Source organism: Theropithecus gelada, chromosome 7b (genome assembly GCF_003255815.1).
Source record: "Theropithecus gelada isolate Dixy chromosome 7b, Tgel_1.0, whole genome shotgun sequence".
Taxonomy (NCBI): domain Eukaryota; kingdom Metazoa; phylum Chordata; class Mammalia; order Primates; family Cercopithecidae; genus Theropithecus; species Theropithecus gelada.
This window is the reverse complement of record NC_037675.1, coordinates 56,310,755-56,327,731: the sequence shown is the minus strand read 5'-3', so window position 1 is coordinate 56,327,731 and position 16,977 is coordinate 56,310,755. Positions and strand designations below refer to the sequence as shown.

Genomic DNA, 16,977 nt, shown 5'->3' with positions numbered 1-16,977 from the left:
TTTCCTTTTTTGCTTTTTTTTTTTTTTTTTTTTTTTAACTTTTTGACGGCTTAAAAAAATTTTCCTCTGTTTGATTCCTAAACGTTAATATTTTCCTAGGGTTATTCTGGTCCCTTTTAGCTTTCCGAGTCCCATTCTTATGCACTACTACTGCTCGATTGGACGGCTTCCAGTGTCGCTCCTATGTTGATTGATTCGTTGAAAAAATATTTGAGTGTCTCTTTTCCTGGGGACCAGCGATAGAATAGAGCGAACCAGACACAGTCTTTTCCTCCGTTGAGCTTAAGGTCGTTTTGGATTGACAGGCATTGAGCACAAATTAATCACAAAAATAAATGTGTATTTAGAAATAGTAAGTAATATGTGCAGTCATAAATGTGTATGAGGAGAAGCTCATCTAGTTAAAGGAGTCAGAGAAGGCTTCTTTGAGGAGATGTTTCTTGAGACGCCGTCTGAAGACGGAGCAGGCATTAAGCAGTATAAAGAGATGAGTGATGGTGGCGGTGGGGTGGTGGTGTTGGCATAGTAAGCGGAGGCAATACTGTGTGTAAAGGCCCAACGGGGCCAGGGATCATGGTATGCTCAAAGACCTAAAAGAAAACTAGCCTTGCTAAAATGTGGAGAGTGATGCAGAGTTTGATGAGAGATTAATCTGTGAAGTTAGGCAATGGATGTCCTATCCAAGACCTTCTGGACTTTATTAAGGAATCTTGTTTTATCCTAAAAGCACTGAGAAGGTATTAAAGGCTTGAAGCAGAGAGATGTGATCAGATTTGTTTTTGAGAAAATGCATGGAGGATGAATTGGAAAAGGAGCACTCATGGATGCAGAAAGACTGTTAGAAGATACCTGTATTAGTTTGGGTAAGTGTGATAGAAGCTTGGATTAGAGTAAACATGGGTATTAGAAAAGAGGATACATTCAGGAAATATTCAAAAAGATAAAGTCAACAGGATGGATCAGATACTAAGGATGGAGAAAGAGGCAACAGGGATAACGTCTACATTTCTGGATGTTACGGTTGAGAAAGTGATGCTTCCACTTGCAGATAATAGGGATACTTGAAGAAGGGCATATTTCACAGGTAGAGCTGTGGGTGGAGATTGAGTTTGCATTTGGATATGATTATTGTAGGATTTCTTAGAGATACTCAACTAGAGGGATAAAGTAGACAGTTGGATAAATGGGTCTCAAGCTCAGAGAAAAATGTGAGCTAGAGGTAGAAATATACAATTGACTCTTAAACAACGTGAATTTGAACTGTGTATGTCTACTTATACACGGATTTTTTTCAATACACAAGTATGTCATGAGTGCATAAAATATATGTAGATACTAGTGTATTTTATCATTTACTACCATAAAATATACACAAATCTATTATAAAAAGTTAAAATGTACTAAAACTTACACAGACAAACATTTCCAGACCATCCACAGTCAAGAGAAATGTAAACAAACATAAAGATGCAGTGTTAAATCATAACTACATAAAATTAACGGTAGTATATACCGTATTACTGTAATAATTTCATGGCCACTTCCTGTTGCTATTTTGGTAAGCTCAAGTGTTGTATCTGCTTAAAACACTCTATCATGTTGTATCTGCTTAAAACACTGTATGATGCTCATGAGCAGTTTATCTCTCCAGTAACTTGCCTATCCCAGTAAAAAGATGTCTCTGGTGGTTCTCACATATTTTTCATCATGTTTAGTGCAACACCATAACCCTGAATAATACCATGAGAATCATATGAAGTGCCACTAGTGATGCTGGATCCTAAGAAGCAGACAAAAGTCATGACATTAAGAGAGAAAGTTGAATTGCCTGATATGTACTGTAGATTGAGGTCTGCAGCTGCGGTTGCTCACTGTTTCAAGATAAATGAATCCAGTGTAAGGACCACTGTGAAAAGGAAATTTGAGACACTGTTACTGCAACTATGCCATCAGGCTTGAAAACCTTGCACTTTTTGTGAAATAACTTCATCTTGTATTGAAAATGCAGCTTTTATGTGGGTATGGGATTGCAATAGAAAGGCATAGCTATAGACTCTAATGTGGTTCCAGAAAAGGTGAAGTCATTATCTGACAACTCAAAGCAAAAGGAAGGTGGAGGATCTAAAGCTGGAAAGTTTAATACCAACAGAGGATGGTTTGATAATATCAGAAAGAGATTTGGCTTAGGAAATGTCAAGATGGCCGGGCGCAATGGCTCACGCCTGTAATCCCAACATTTTGGGAGGCTGAGGTGGGTGGATCACCTGAGGTCAGGAGTTTGAGATGAGCATGCCCAACATGGTGAAACCCTGTTTCTACTAAAAATGCAAAAAATTAGCCAGGCACAGTGGCGGGCACCTGTAATTCCAGCTACTCAGGAGGCTGAGGCGGGAGAATCACTTGAACCCGGGAGGTAGAGGTTGCAGTGAGCCAAGATTATGCCATTGCACTCCAGCCTGGGGAACAAGAGTGAAACTCCATCTCCAAAAAAAAAAAAAAAAAAAAGAAAAGGCAAGATGACAGTAGAGTCAGCTTCTGCTGACCAAGAGACAGCAGCAGACAGATTCCCAGACACCATTAAGAAAATCATTGAGGAGAAACATCTACCCGAACAGGTTTTTTGTTTGTTTGTTCTGTTTTTTTGAGATGGAGTCAGGCGCTGTCTCCCCGGCTGCAGTGCAGTGGTGCAATCTTGGCTCACTGCAACCTCCACCTCCTGGGTTCAAGTGATTCTCCTACCTCAGCCTCCCAAGTAGCTGGGATTATAGGCATGCGCCACTACACCCAGCTAATTTTTAGATTTTTAGTAGAGACGGGGCTTTGTCATGTTGGCCAGGCTGTTGAACAGGTTTTTTTTTTTTTTTTGAGAGGGAGTCTTGCTCTGTTGCCCAGGCTGGAGTGCAGTGGCGCGATCTTGGCTCACTGCAAGCTCCGCCTCCCGGGTTCACACCATTCTCCCGCCTCAGCTGGGACTACAGGTGCCCGCCACCACGCCTGGCTAATTTTTCGTATTTTTAGTAGAGACGGGGTTTCACCGTGTTAGCCAGGATGGTCTCGATCTCCTGACCTCGTGATCCGCCCATCTCGGCCTCCCAAAGTGCTGGGATTACAGGCGTGAGCCCCCGCGCCCGGCCTGAACAGGTTTTTAATGTAGATTAAAGTGCCCTATTCTTGGGCGGGGGGGTGGGTTGAAATGCCACAAAGGACATTTATTAGTAAGGAAGGGAAATGAGCACCAAGATTTAAGGCAGGAAGGCTAACTCTAATGTTTGGTGCAAATACAGTCAGATTTATGATCAGAACTGCCATTATTTATAAAGCTACTAACCCCCAGGCCTTGAAGGGAAAAGATAAACACCAGCTACCGGTCTCTTAATTGTATAACAAGAAGACCTAGACAATGAGAACCTTTTTTTCTGGATTGGTTTCATTGATGCTTTGTGCCTGAAGTCAGAAAGTACCTTGCTAGTAAGGGACTGCCTTTAAAATTCTTTTAATATTGGGCAATGCCCCTGGCCACCCAGAACCCCGTAAGTTCAATACTAAAGGTGTCAAAGTGGTATACTTGCCCCCAAACACAATGCCTCGAATTCAGCCTCCAAATCAGGAGTTCATACAGACCTTTACAGGCTCATTACATAAGCTAATCTATGGAAAGGATTGTCATTGCTATGGAAGAGAACCCCAGTAGAGAGAACATCATAGAAGTCTGGAAGGATTACACCATTGAAGATGCCGTCATTGTTATAGAAAAAGCTCTGAAGGCCATCAAGCCCAAAACAATAAATTCCTGCTGGAGGAAACTGTGTCCAGATGTTGTGCATGACTTAAGATTGACAGCAGAGCCAGTCAAGGAAATCATGAACGAGATTGTGAGTATGGCAAAAAAGATAGGGAGCGAAGTAATTTCAAGATACGGTGCTTGGAGACATTCAAGAGCTAGCAGACACGACTGGACGCGGTGGCTCACACCTGTAATCCCAACACTTTGGGAAGCCCAGGTAGATGGATCACTTGAGGTCAGGAGTTCGAGACCAACCTGGCCAACATGATGAGACCCCCCCCCCATCTCTACCAAAAACTTAAAAAAATTGGCTGGGTGTGGTGGCACGCACCTGTAATCCCACATGCCACCTTCTCTTGGGAGGTGGAGGTTACAGTGAGCCGAGATTGTGCCACTGCACGATTCCAGGCTGGCCGACAGAGGAAAACTCTGTCTCCAAAAAAAAAAAAAAATGGCTAATAGACACTAAACCCAAGAGTTAGCAGAAGACAATTTGATAGAAATGAGTGCTTCCAAACTAGTGCCAAGTGATAAGGAAGAAGATGTAGAAGAAGCAGTGCCAGAAAACAGATTGACTTTAGGCAATCTGGCAGAAGGGTTCTGATTATTCAAGACTGCTTTTGACTTATTTTACAACATAGACCCTTCTATGATATGAGCACTGAAACTGAAGGAAATGGTGGAAGAAAGATTGGTACTGTATGGAAACATTTTTAGAGAAATTAAAAAGGAAAAGAGTCAGACGGAAATTATGATGTGTTTTTATAAAGTCACACCAAGTATGCCTGCCTCTCCTGCCTCCTCCTCTACTTCTTCCCTGCTTCCACCTCTGAGACAGCAAGACCAACTCCTCTTCCTGTTCCCCATCGGCCTTCTCAATGTGAAGATAATAAGGATGAAGACCTTTATGATGATCTACTTCCGCTTAGTGAATAGTAAATATATTTTCTCCTCTTTATGATTTTCCTGATATATTTTTTCTCTATATTACTATATTATACAGATATAGTATATAATACATACACAAAATATGTGTTAATTGACTGTTTTTGTTATCAGTAAGGCTTCTAATCAACAGCAGGCTATTAGTAAAGTTTTGGGAGAATCAAAACTTATATGTGGATTTTTGACTGTTGCGGGGTCAGAACCCATAACGCCCATGTCGTTCAAGGGTTACCTTTACACCTTTAGCTGATAATTTCCAGAGTTCAGGATTGAGGTCCTGGCTAATAATATAAATGTGGGAAATGTCCTTATATACATAGTATTTATTACTGTGAACTTGGACGAAATCACTTAGGGAAGGAGTAAATATAGGTAAGAAAAGACGTTCAAGGGTACTCCAAAATATTTAGAGATCAAGTTAAAGAGGATCCAGCTAAGGAGACTAAGAAAGAGTAGCTAGAAAAGTAGAGGACTGAAAGACAAGAAGGATGTTTAGAAGCCAAATGAAGTGTTTGAGGAACAGGAAATAATAAACTCTGTCAGATGCTCCTGGTGGGTCAAGTTAAAGACTGGGAATTCACCATTAGATTTAGCAATGTGGAGGCCATTGGCAAGTTTTATAAAGCGGTAAGAATGAAAACCTTGAAGTGGGTTCAAGATAATAGAAGGGAAGGAATTTGAATTAGTGAGGTTGATACTATGTGGTTTTGATTTTGTCTCTAGTAGCAGAGGGGTATAGAAAGAAATCAGTCACTACTTAAGAGGGCTGAAGAGGAAACACTGACTCCAGAAGAATGACCAGAAAGAAAGCTGAGTAGATAGAGATTTTGCTGGCGCCTCACCATGAACCTCATGAGACTCAATGAAGGAGTCAAGGAGAGGTGGTCAGATTAGGGAAGGAATGTTGCTCTCTGAGGATAGAGTCGAGGTAGTAAGAAATGCATTGGTAATCATTGACTCCTTGAGGTTATGTCATACAGTGGATGAAGTCTTGATATAATTAATCTTCATGCCCAGACACTGATAGTGGATTTCTTTTTTTGAGACGGAATCTAGCTCTGTCACCCAGGCTGGAGTGTCTGGCACTCCAGATCGTGCAATGGCACGACCTCTACTCACTGTAACCTACACCTCCTGGGTTCAAGCGATTCTCCTGGCTCAGCCTCCCAAGTAGCTGGGATCACAGATGCCCTCCACAACAGCTGGCTAATTTCTGTATTTTTAGTAGAGACGAGGTTTCGCCATGTTGGCCAGGCTAGTCTTGAATTCCTGACCTCAATTCATCCGCCGGCCTTGGCCTCCCAAAGTGCTGGGGTTACAGGCATGAACCACCACACCCAGCCTTACTCTTTATTATTTTAAAGTAAATCCCATACATCTTATAACTAAAATCTGGTTTCTTGGGGGTTGAACCTGGTAGAACAAAGCTTTAGCAAGAGTCATGAATCAAAAAAGAGAAGGCACAAATAAAATAATATTAGAGATAAAAAAGGTACAATAAAGGCTTCAAAATATGTGAATACATTGACACCTTTATGCTAATAGTTTTGAAAATTAGAAACAAAGGTACAATTTTCTAGGAATATGTAAATTAACAACTTACCCAGTTTACCCAAGAAAAATTAAAAATATTTATTTACATTGATTATCCAAACATTAAACATATGATCTCAATGTTAATATATGTAGGATAATCATTTCTGGTACATATTTATGTGCTTTAATCAGTTTTTTAGCCTGTCCCATGGTATTACTGATATCTTTCTGAAAAAAATATTTTAATACAGTGTTATTTTAATTTTTCTCATAAAATTAGCTCTAGCTTTGTTTAGAGTTGCATTTTATGCCTTATAAATTTGAAGTTAGATCTTCAATTCTTTTTTTTTTTTTTTTTGAGTCAGAGTTTTACTCTTGTTGCCCAGGCTGGAGTACAGTGGCACCATCTCGGCCCACTGCAACCTCTGCCTCCGGGTTCAAGCAGTTCTCCTGCCTCAGCCTCCCAAGTAGCTCGGATTACAGGCATGCGCCACCATGCCCGGCTAATTTTGTATTTTTAATAGAGATGGGGTTTCTCCATGTTGGTCAGGCTGGTCTCGAACTCCGACCTCAGGTGATCCGCCCACCTCAGCCTCCCAAAGTGCTGGGATTACAGGCATGAGCCACCATGCCTGGCCTAGACTATAACATTTTTTAAAGAGAAAAATGTTAGGTTCTAAGGTACTTGGCAGACTCAGAGCAAATTCTACTAGCTGGGAGAGTCATAATTTTTAAGAATTTGTTTTAATTGTAATGAGTAAATACTTCAGCCTCAGTATTTTTATAGGTTCTGTCTTTTTATCTCCATTCATGGTACCCTTCTTCAATAATAGGGTCTTCACTATTTTTAAGGACAAAATTCATCAAGTTGTCTATGATTCTTTTGGATGTTTCACAGATTTTAAGCCTATTCTTTTATTTCATGCTGGCACAGAACGTAAATTTATACAATTAAAAATAGGAGTTCTATCAAAAGATTCTTCCCACAAGTCAAGATATTTCAAAGTACAGTTACAGAATTTTAAAATGAAATCATTCACCATTCCAGCTTTTCATGTGCAATTTGTTCAATTCTTATTTGCTTTTGTAGGGATAAATTTCAGTGTCTTCCTGTGCATAAGTTTTGTTTTCATGAATTGCATTTCACTAAAAGCTTCAAAAGCTTAAGTTGAATGCTTTGATTAAAGATGTCTGTTTTCAACTAAATGCAACTAAGATTTAGAGGACTTGTTTCTGATAATAATAATACCATTATTACAGTAGGACCCTTAGGTTGTTTTACAGGGTCGCTCTTCAAAGGCTTACAGATTTTAAAACCTAATCATTCCAAGCAGAGGGAGAAAGTATGTCCTGCAATGCTAGTATTTTCAGTGTATTTAATTAACATTGGTTTGTGCGCTGCTGAGGTGGGAGGATTGCTTGAGGCCAGGAGGTCTAGTAGTTTTTGTGTATTTAACATTGATTTGTGTGCAACTGAGGTGGGAGGATTGCTTGAGCCCAGGAGGTCAAGGCTGCAGTGAGCCGTGGTAGGGCCACTGCACTCCAGCCTGAGCAACAAAATCAGAAACAAAACATGTTTTTTTCAAAAATTCTGTTGTTCTGCAATTCTAGACATAAATAAAATCTGAAAATTTGACAAGTATGGCTTTTTTGTTGATATGTTATCTTGCAGCTAATTTGGACAGAATCATGAATTGTAATTCCAAATTCAAGTACTTTTGTGTTTCACAGGTTTCCTAATATAGTAAGAACATTGATTTTTCTGGCTGGGTGCAGTGGCTTACGTCTGTAATTCCAGCACTTCAGAAGGCTGAGGTAGGTGTATCACTTGAGGTCGGGAGTTCAAGACCAGCCTGGCCAGAGACCAGAGATGGTGAAACCCCATCTCTAGTGAAAATACAAAAATTAGCCAGGTGTGGGTGGCACGTGCCTGTAATACCAGCTACTTGGGAGGCTGAGGCAGGAGAATCACTTGAACCTGGGAAGTGGAGTTGCAGTGACCCGAGATGGTGCCACTGCACTCCAGCCTAGGCAACAGAGCAAGACCCTGTTTCAAAAAGGAAAAAAAAAGAATATTGATTTTTCCTACAGCATTGTAGAAAACAATAAAATTAGTATGTAGTTATTTGATACAATAAAGGATAAAACCATTTAGAAGAAAGTTTAGACTACTCTGAAAGCACTTCTTTTTTTTTTTTTTTTTTTTTTTTTTTTGAGACGGAGTCTCGCTCTGTGGCCCAGGCTGGAGTGCAGTGGCCGGATCTCAGCTCACTGCAAGCTCTGCCTCCCGGGTTCACGCCGGTCTCCTGCCTCAGCCTCCCAAGTAGCTGGGACTACAGGCGCCCGCCACCTCGCCTGGCTAGTTTTTTGTATTTTTTAGTAGAGACGGGGTTTCACCCTGTTCGCCAGCATGGTCTCGATCTCCTGACCTCGTGATCCACCCGTTTCGGCCTCCCAAAGTGCTGGGATTACAGGCTTGAGCCACCGTGCCCGGCGAAAGCACTTCTTTCACAGGACTGCTTAACTCTATTTCCTGCCAAAGTTTGTATTTGTATTACTGTAAAAATTAAGAATTTTATCACTGGTGTTAAACTTTTCAAATAAATTTACATAGAATCCCCAATGATGTCAGATATTTCACTTTCAGCAGAGCGAACTTCCAGATTTACTTTGTTTCCATGAACTGAAGAGTAAACTAAACTATTATTGGAATTAATATGGGTGATTTTCTATTTAAAACTCCTGATGACATTGATATAATACTTTTATCATTTAACTGTTTGAAAGTTCTTTTGCTGTCCATGGCCATACCACCCTGAATGCACCTGATCTCATCCGAAATTTCTTTTGATAATGGAGACAACCCATTAACAGTCACTTCGCTTTTTTTCTTTTTTTTTTTTTCTTTTTTTTGAGATGGAGTCTCGCTCTGTTGCCCAGGCTGGAGTGCAGTGGCGCATTCTCGGCTCACTGCAAACTCTGCCTCACGGGTTCACACCATTCTCCTGCCTCAGCCTCCCCAGTAGCTGGGACTACAGGCGCCGCCACAACACCCGGCTAATTTTGTATTTTTAGTAGAGATGGGGTTTCACCGTGTTAGCCAGGATGGTCTCGATCTCCTGACCTCGTGATCCGCCCGCCTCAGCCTCCCCACTTCGCTTTTTATGCTAGGACCAGAAAACTTGGAATGAAAAGTGAACAAAATTATTTTAGAACAACTGACATTTCTTTTAATGCTGCACTGTCCAATACAGTAGCTACTAGACACATGCAGCTATGTAGATTTAAATCAATTAAGGTTAACTTCATTAAAAATTCAGTTCCTCTGTCACAGTAGCCACAATTGCTCAGTAACCAGGTATAGACCATTTTCATCACCTCAGAAAGTTGTTTTGGAGAGCACTAAGTTCTTAGGAAGAATCATGCTTCACAAGATATAAACTCAACCTTCTGCAGGAGTAGAATCACAGTTTTCAGGCAGCCTTCTTAAGGTAACTACTAACTTGAATAGATACTGATTCTTCTTTGGGACTTTTTTCTCTTCTAATTTTCCTGTGGTTGGTGTTATCACTATAGTGTCACTATAGCCCCATGGTAAATGTCAACTAACATTTTATTCAAGTTATATTTTCATTATCAACTTTCCTGAGCAGAAATTTAGTATTTAATCTTTTATTAAATATGTACTTGATATACTTTTTTAGCTTGTTGCCACTGAAAGGGTTGTGTTGGTTTTTATTTTTTTCCCAAAATTTAAAAAGCATAGCAATCAATAAAATTAATATGTAGTTATTTGATACAATAAAGGACAAAACCATTTAGAAAAACATTCAGACTACTCTAAAAGCTCTTTAGAAGACTGCTTAACTCTATTTTCTGCCTTTATTTCTTATTAATTTCACTATATTTCACTATAATTTTCCATTGGTCCCACCAACTGGCACCTATAACTTTGTACATCTCCTCCAGTGCACCTGCTGATACACCAAGAAGCCCATCGAGGCTGGGTGTGGTGGCTCATGCCTATAATCCCAGCACTTTGAGAGGCCGAGGTGGGTGGATCACCTGAGGTCAGGAGTTTGAGACCAGCCTGGCCAACATGGTGAAACCCCGTCTCTACTAAAAACACGAAGATTAGTTGGGTGTGGTCGCGCACGCCTGCAGTCCCATCTACTTGGGAGGCTGAGGCAGGAGAATCACTTGAACCTAGGAGGTGGAGGTTACAGTGAGCTTTGATAGCACCACTGCACTTCAGCCTGGGAGACAGAGTAAGACTCTGTCTCAAAAACAAAAAAAAAAAGTCCATCGGAACAGAAACGTGAAATACTTCTCTCATCACCATTGGGACTGAAAGAAGTAGCTATCCCTAGGGTCTTATGTCTGAATTCATTCCGTTTTTTACTGACATATTCGCACTGAAAGGATTTGTTAGTTACATTGCATCAGGAAAGTGTAGGGAAAGGGGAGATAGTTTATCACTAGTCATTTTACAGATTTAACCATGTGTTATGTGTGTTATATTAAATGAGACCATGGCAGAAGCTGGAAGTACAAAGAAGAGGTCTGCCAAACCCACCCTAGCCTTTTTTTTTTTTTTTTTTCTGAGACAGTGTTGCGCTCTGTTTCCCAGGCTACAGTAGTGCGATCTCGGCTCACTGCATCCTGTGCCTCCTGGGTTCAAACAGTTCTCATGCCGCAGCCTCCGGAGTAGCTGGCATTACAGGTGTGCACACCACCATGCCTGACTGATGTTAGTATTTTTAGTAGAGTTGGGGTTTCGCCATGTTGGTCAGGCTCCACCCTAGCCAATTTTGATGCAACTAATACTAATATTGAGAGGTAACAGTGTGCTAGCAGCCCTCACTCTCCGTGCCTCCTCGGCCTCAGCGTCCACTCTGGTGGCGCTTGAGGAGCCCTTTAGCCCGCCACGGCACTCTGGGAGCCCCTCAGTGGGCTGGCCGAGGCTGGAGCCGCCTCCTTCTGCTTGCTTGTGGGGAGGTGTGGAGGGAGAGGCGTGGGCGGGAACCAGGGCTGTGCACTGCGCTCAGGGGCCAGTGCGAGTTCTGGCGGGCACGGCCCCGGCCTGGGTCTCACACACGGAGTGGCCGGCCGGGGCCGCCGGCCCAGGGCAGTGAGGGGCTTAGCACCCGGGCCAGCAGTTGCGGAGGTTGCGCGGGGTCCCCCAGCACTGCCGGCCTGCATGCAGCACGCTAGAATTGTCTCTGGGCCTCAGCCGCCTTCCCGTGGGACAGGGCTCGGGACCTGCAGCCCGCCATGTCCGAGCCCCCCATCCATGGAGGGCTCCAGCTCGGCCCGACTCTCCCCGACGGGTGCCGCCCCCTGCTGCTTGGTACCCGGTCGCATCCACCGCCCAAGGGCTGAGGAATGCAGGCGAGGCTTGGGACTGGCGGGCAGCTCCGCCTGCAGCCCGAGTGCAGGATCCACTAGGAGAAGCCAGCTGGGCTCCTGAGTCTAGTGGGGACTTGGAGAACCCTTGTGTCTAGCTCAGGGTTTGTAAATACACCAATCAGCACTCTGTCTAGCTCAAGGTTTGTAAATACACCAATTGGTACTCTGTATCTAGCTAACCTAGTAGGGACTTGGAGAACTTTTCTGTCTAGCACTCTGTGTCTAGCTCAAGGATTGTAAACGCACCAGTCAGCACTCTGTGTCTAGCTCAGGGTTTGTAAATACACCTATCAGTACTCTGCGTCTGGCTCAGGGTTTGTAAATACACCAATTGGTACTCTGTATATAGCTAACCTAGTGGGGACTTGGAGAACTTTTCCTTTTAGCACTCTGTCTAGCTCAAGGATTGTAAATGCACCAATCAGCACTCTGTCAAAACAGACCAATCAGCTCTCTGTAAAGTAGACCAATCAGCTCTCTGTAAAATGGACCAATCAGCAGGATGGGGGTGGGGTCAGATAAGGGAATAAAAGCAGGTTGCTGGAGCCAGCAGTGGCAACCTGGTCCGGTTCCTTTCCACGTTGTGGAAGTTTTGTTGTTTCACTCTTTGGATCCATGCTGCTTTTAAGAGCTGTAACACTCACCGTGAAGATCTGCAGTTTCACTTCTGATAGCGAGATGACGAACCCACCAGGAGGAAGAAGCTCCAGACATGTCTGAAGGAACAAACTCCGGACACACCATCTTTAAAAACTAACACCGTGAGGGTCTGCGGTTTCATTCTTCAAGTCAGCGAGACCAAGAACCAACTAATTCCGGACGCAATATGTTTTAAAGTGAAAATTCCTGGACAAATGCCAGGCCGATTGGACAGATAAACCAGGAGCATCCCAGGCAAAATGAGACTTGTGGTCCTCCTGTCTACTCCCTATAGAAGGCAGCCTAACCACCTTACTCTGGCATTAAGATTATTCTAAATAAGTGACCTAGACTTCATTTTCCTTTTCCTTTCCTGGCTTGTGTGCTCCAGGTAAACTCCGCCGTGCTGTGTTAACTCTATTTTGGTTCATGTGATTTTCTCTGGAACTGCCCTTGTCACCAGTCTTAGCATATCTAGTCCTACTTGTTCTTTGACTTCCCAGTGTAAATACCATCTTTCTTAGGAACCTTTTTGGTTTTCCCAGGTGAGAATTAATCTTTTTCTTTGGAACATCCACAACTTTTTGTATAGTTTTTTTTTTGCTATTTGTTATATGTTACTTTTCTATTTTATTACATAAGTTATATTTTGTTTTTACTTTTTTGTATATATATACATAGGGCACATACTAAATGAGTAAAAGCATTTGGAAGATGAGAAGTTTAAAATAAGATACAGATGGCTATTTGAAACATATTTGGATAGTTGAGCTCACACATCTATTCATTTATTAGTTCAACAAATATTTATTAAGGTTTCTGTCAGAGACTGACTGGTGCTAGGGATACAATGGTGGGCAAGGAAGATACGGTCCGTATTGTTGCAGAGATTATATGCCCATCTGTCTTACATTCTTACAAATAAATGATTTTATGCTGGCCAAGCATGGTGACTTATGTCGGTAATCCTTTGACTTGGAGAGGTCAAGGCAGGCAGATCCCTTGAGCCCAGGAGCTCGAGACCAGCCTGGGCAATGTAGGGAGACTCTGTCCCTACAAAAAATAAACAAATTAACCAGCATGGTGGCATGCGCCTGTAGTCCCAGCTACTTGGGGAGCTGAGGTGGGTTGATCGCTTGAGCCTGGGAGGCGGAGGGTGTAGAGAGCTGTAATCGTGCTACTTCCTAGGCAACAGAATGAGACTCTGCCTCACAATTTTAAAATTTTATGCCAAAGAAGAACTAGAGTATTAAACTCATATTTTATTTTATAGAAGAAAATTAGCACTTTATTTTTAAGGTTTATGTGTATAAAATGAGAAAAAATACTGGCTAATGTCTTCATTTTATGAAAAAGTGGTAAATATAGAGGTAGCATTCCAAAAAACTAATATGTATGAAACTAGGTGACTTGTTTTTCCCCCCCCCCCCCACCCCTTGAGAGAGAGTCTTGCTCTGTTGCCCAGGCTGGAGTGCAGTTGTGCCATCATGGTTCACTGCAGCCTTGACCTCCCAGGCTCAAGTGATCTTCCCACTGCAACCTCCCAAGTAGCTGGTACTACAAGTACACGTAACCATGCCTAGCTAAGTTTTAAATTTTTTATAGATACTCTCTGTATTTTCGAGGCTAGTCTTGAACTCCTGGCCTCAAGCAATCCTCCCACCTTGTATTCCCAAAGTGCTAGCGTTATAGGCATGAGACACCATGCCCGATGACTTTAATTTGTGTCTTTTCTTCACAGTTTTATTGTGACTTGTGGAAGTGATGGTGATGTGAGGATTTGGGAAGACTTGGATGATGATGATCCTAAGTTCATTAATGTTGGAGAAAAGGCATATTCATGTGCTTTGAAGGTAGTAAAAACAGTTATATCAATTGATATGAAATGATACTGGCATGTGATTTTTATGCTTGAGTGAAAAAAATATTTTTGAATATAGATATACCTTGTTTATCTCATGAAATAATATTTTTAAATGCATGATAATGCCATAACTTGCCCTACCAATTTTTTTTGAGGGATGTGAAAAAATATTTTTGAATATAGATATACTTTTGCTTTTTTTTATCTCATGAAATAATATTTTTAAATGCATGATAATGCCGTAACTTGCCACACCAATTTTTTTTTTTTTTTTGAAATGGGATCTTGCCATGTTGCTCAGACTGGTCTCAAACTCCTGGGCTCAAGCAGTCCTCCCAGTTGAGCCTCCCAGGTAGCTAGGACTGTAGGTGCATGCCACCATACCTAACCACCCCAAAATTTTAAAGGTAAACTCTGAGTGGTTTATTAGAAGAGATTAATGGACATGAATGGTGAACCAATTAAAATAAATGCAGGAAAATAATACTTTTTCAAGAACAGTTTAAATGTTCCCTTTTTTCCTTTAAGGGAAAACTCAGTAGTGGTTTTAGCTCACTGCTGTGGTTTGAATGTGTTACCCCAAAAGCATGTGTTGGAAACTTAATCCCCAACATAACAGTGGTGGGAGGTGGGGTCTACTGAGATGTATTGAGACTATGAGGGCTCTGGCCTCATGATTGGATTGATGCCACTATCTCAGGAGTGGGTTCATCATAAAAGGGTGAGTTTGATCCTCTTGCTCTCCCTTTTGCCCTCTTTTTACTCTTCCAAGATGGGATGATGCAATAAGAAGACCCTTGCCAGATGCCAACCCCTCAGTCTTGTAGTGTCCAGCCTTCAGAATCAAGAGACAATAAATTTCTGTTCATTATAAATTACCCAATCCGTGGTATTCTTATAGCAGTACAGAACAGACTAAAACACCTACTGATTCAGATAACTTAAGGAATTGTTCTAGAAAAGGGAATGTTTCATTAACTTTCCCAATATATATTTATATATGTTTCTGATGTTTTATGTAAGGCAAATATGGGAATGAGATGTAGGTTACTTGGAGAATGAAGACTTATTCAGAAGGACTTTGGAAATTAAGTTTCTATAAACCCCTAAGCTTTTCATTCATGATGACTTTTAATTTGAGTGTATTGTGTTTAGGTAGAAAAATCTTTCCACAGAATTCATATTTTTTCCAAACCGCGCATTTAAGGTAGATTAGATGGTGTTTAGATATTCTTTTTAAAATGATCATATATAATTGGAAAATACATTCCCAGAAGAAAAAACATAAATGACCAACATACATTAAATATAAGCTAAATCTTACTAGTAAGCAAAGAAGTGCAAATTTTAAAATTGGATTTTTTTCCCCCATAAAATTGGCAAGGACAAAAAATATTGCTAATCCCAGTAATAGTGAGGGCTTTGAGAAGTAAATATTATCACACACAGTGTCTGGATATATAAGTGAGAAACTTTTTTTTTTAGAGCAAATTGATACCATATATTAAAATTGGAATGGACACAGTCATTTTTGGCTATTTTCAAGTTTATGTGGAAAAGGATATTAGTAAAAGCGCAATTCATAATAATAGCAAACGTTACAAACAATTGAAGGGTCTTTCAATTGAGAAGTTATTTTATAAATTTTGGTAGAGCCATGTAATGGAATACTGTGCAGCTACTATAAAAATAGGGTATCTATTTATTTTCATCTGAAAAGATATTTATAATAAGTTGAAAATAAGTTTACAATAAGTCGAAAAAGAATGAGATTCAGAACAGTTAATATAGTGTAGTCTTATGTTTGTTAAAATAAATAAATACATATATATACACATACACACACACACAAACACACACGAATATAACAAAATTAAGAAGACTTAACCCCAAAATGTTAATGGAGATTACTTCATAAAATAAGGAACTTACCCTCTGCTCAGGATACTTTTTTTTTTTTTTTGAGACGAGTCTCTACTCTGTCACCCAGGCTGAAGTACAGTGGCAGATCTCGGCTCACTGCAAGTTCTGCCTCCCAGGTTCACGCCATTTTCCTGCCTCAGCCTCCCCAGTAGCTGGGACTACAGGCGCCAGCCACCACGCCTGGCTAATTTTTTGTATTTTTAGTAGAGACGGGGTTTCACTGTGTTAGCCAGGGTGGTCTCAATCCCCTGACCTCGTGGTCTGCCTGCCTCGGCCTCAGGATTACAGGCGTGAGCCACTGCACCCGACCTTTTTTTTTTTTTGAGACGGAGTTTCATGCTTGTTGCCTAGGCTGGCGTACAATGGTGCAGTGTCAGCTCACTGCAACTGCCACCTCCCAGGTTCGCAGCCTCCCACACAGCTAGGTGCCCACCACCATGCCTGGCTAATTTTTTTGTAATTTTAGTAGAGACGGCGTTTCACCATGTTGGCTAGACTGGTCTCAAACTCCTGACCTGACGTGATCCACCCGCCTCAGCCTCCCAAAGTGCTGGGATTACAGGTGTGAACACCACACCCAGCTCCAGTACTTTCATATTGTCATTTTTTTTCCGATCAGTGAACATATATTAGTTTACTAAGGCTGCTATAACAAATTGCCACAAATTTGGTGGCTTAAAACAACAGAAAATTATCTCACAGTTCAGAAGGCAGGAAGTCTGAAATTAAGGTGTCATCATGATTGGCTCTTCCCAAGACTCTGAGGGAGGATATGTTCCATTCCTGTCTTCTGGGTTCTGGTGGTGTGGCAATTCTTAACATTCCTTGCCTTATAGGTATATCACTCCAGTTTCTGGCGTGGATTCTGCATTTAGGC

General features: G+C 41.4%; 1 protein-coding gene across 1 annotated transcript in view; it reads left to right on the top strand.

Moving 5' to 3' along the window:
* The window catches only part of WDHD1 (WD repeat and HMG-box DNA binding protein 1), an 83,497-nt gene that overhangs the window by 953 nt on the left and 65,567 nt on the right, over positions 1 to 16,977 (top strand). The window contains exon 3 of the mRNA XM_025392009.1: positions 14,055 to 14,166. Coding sequence (XP_025247794.1) covers positions 14,055 to 14,166 — 112 coding nt within the window. The remainder of the gene's footprint in view (positions 1 to 14,054; positions 14,167 to 16,977) is intronic.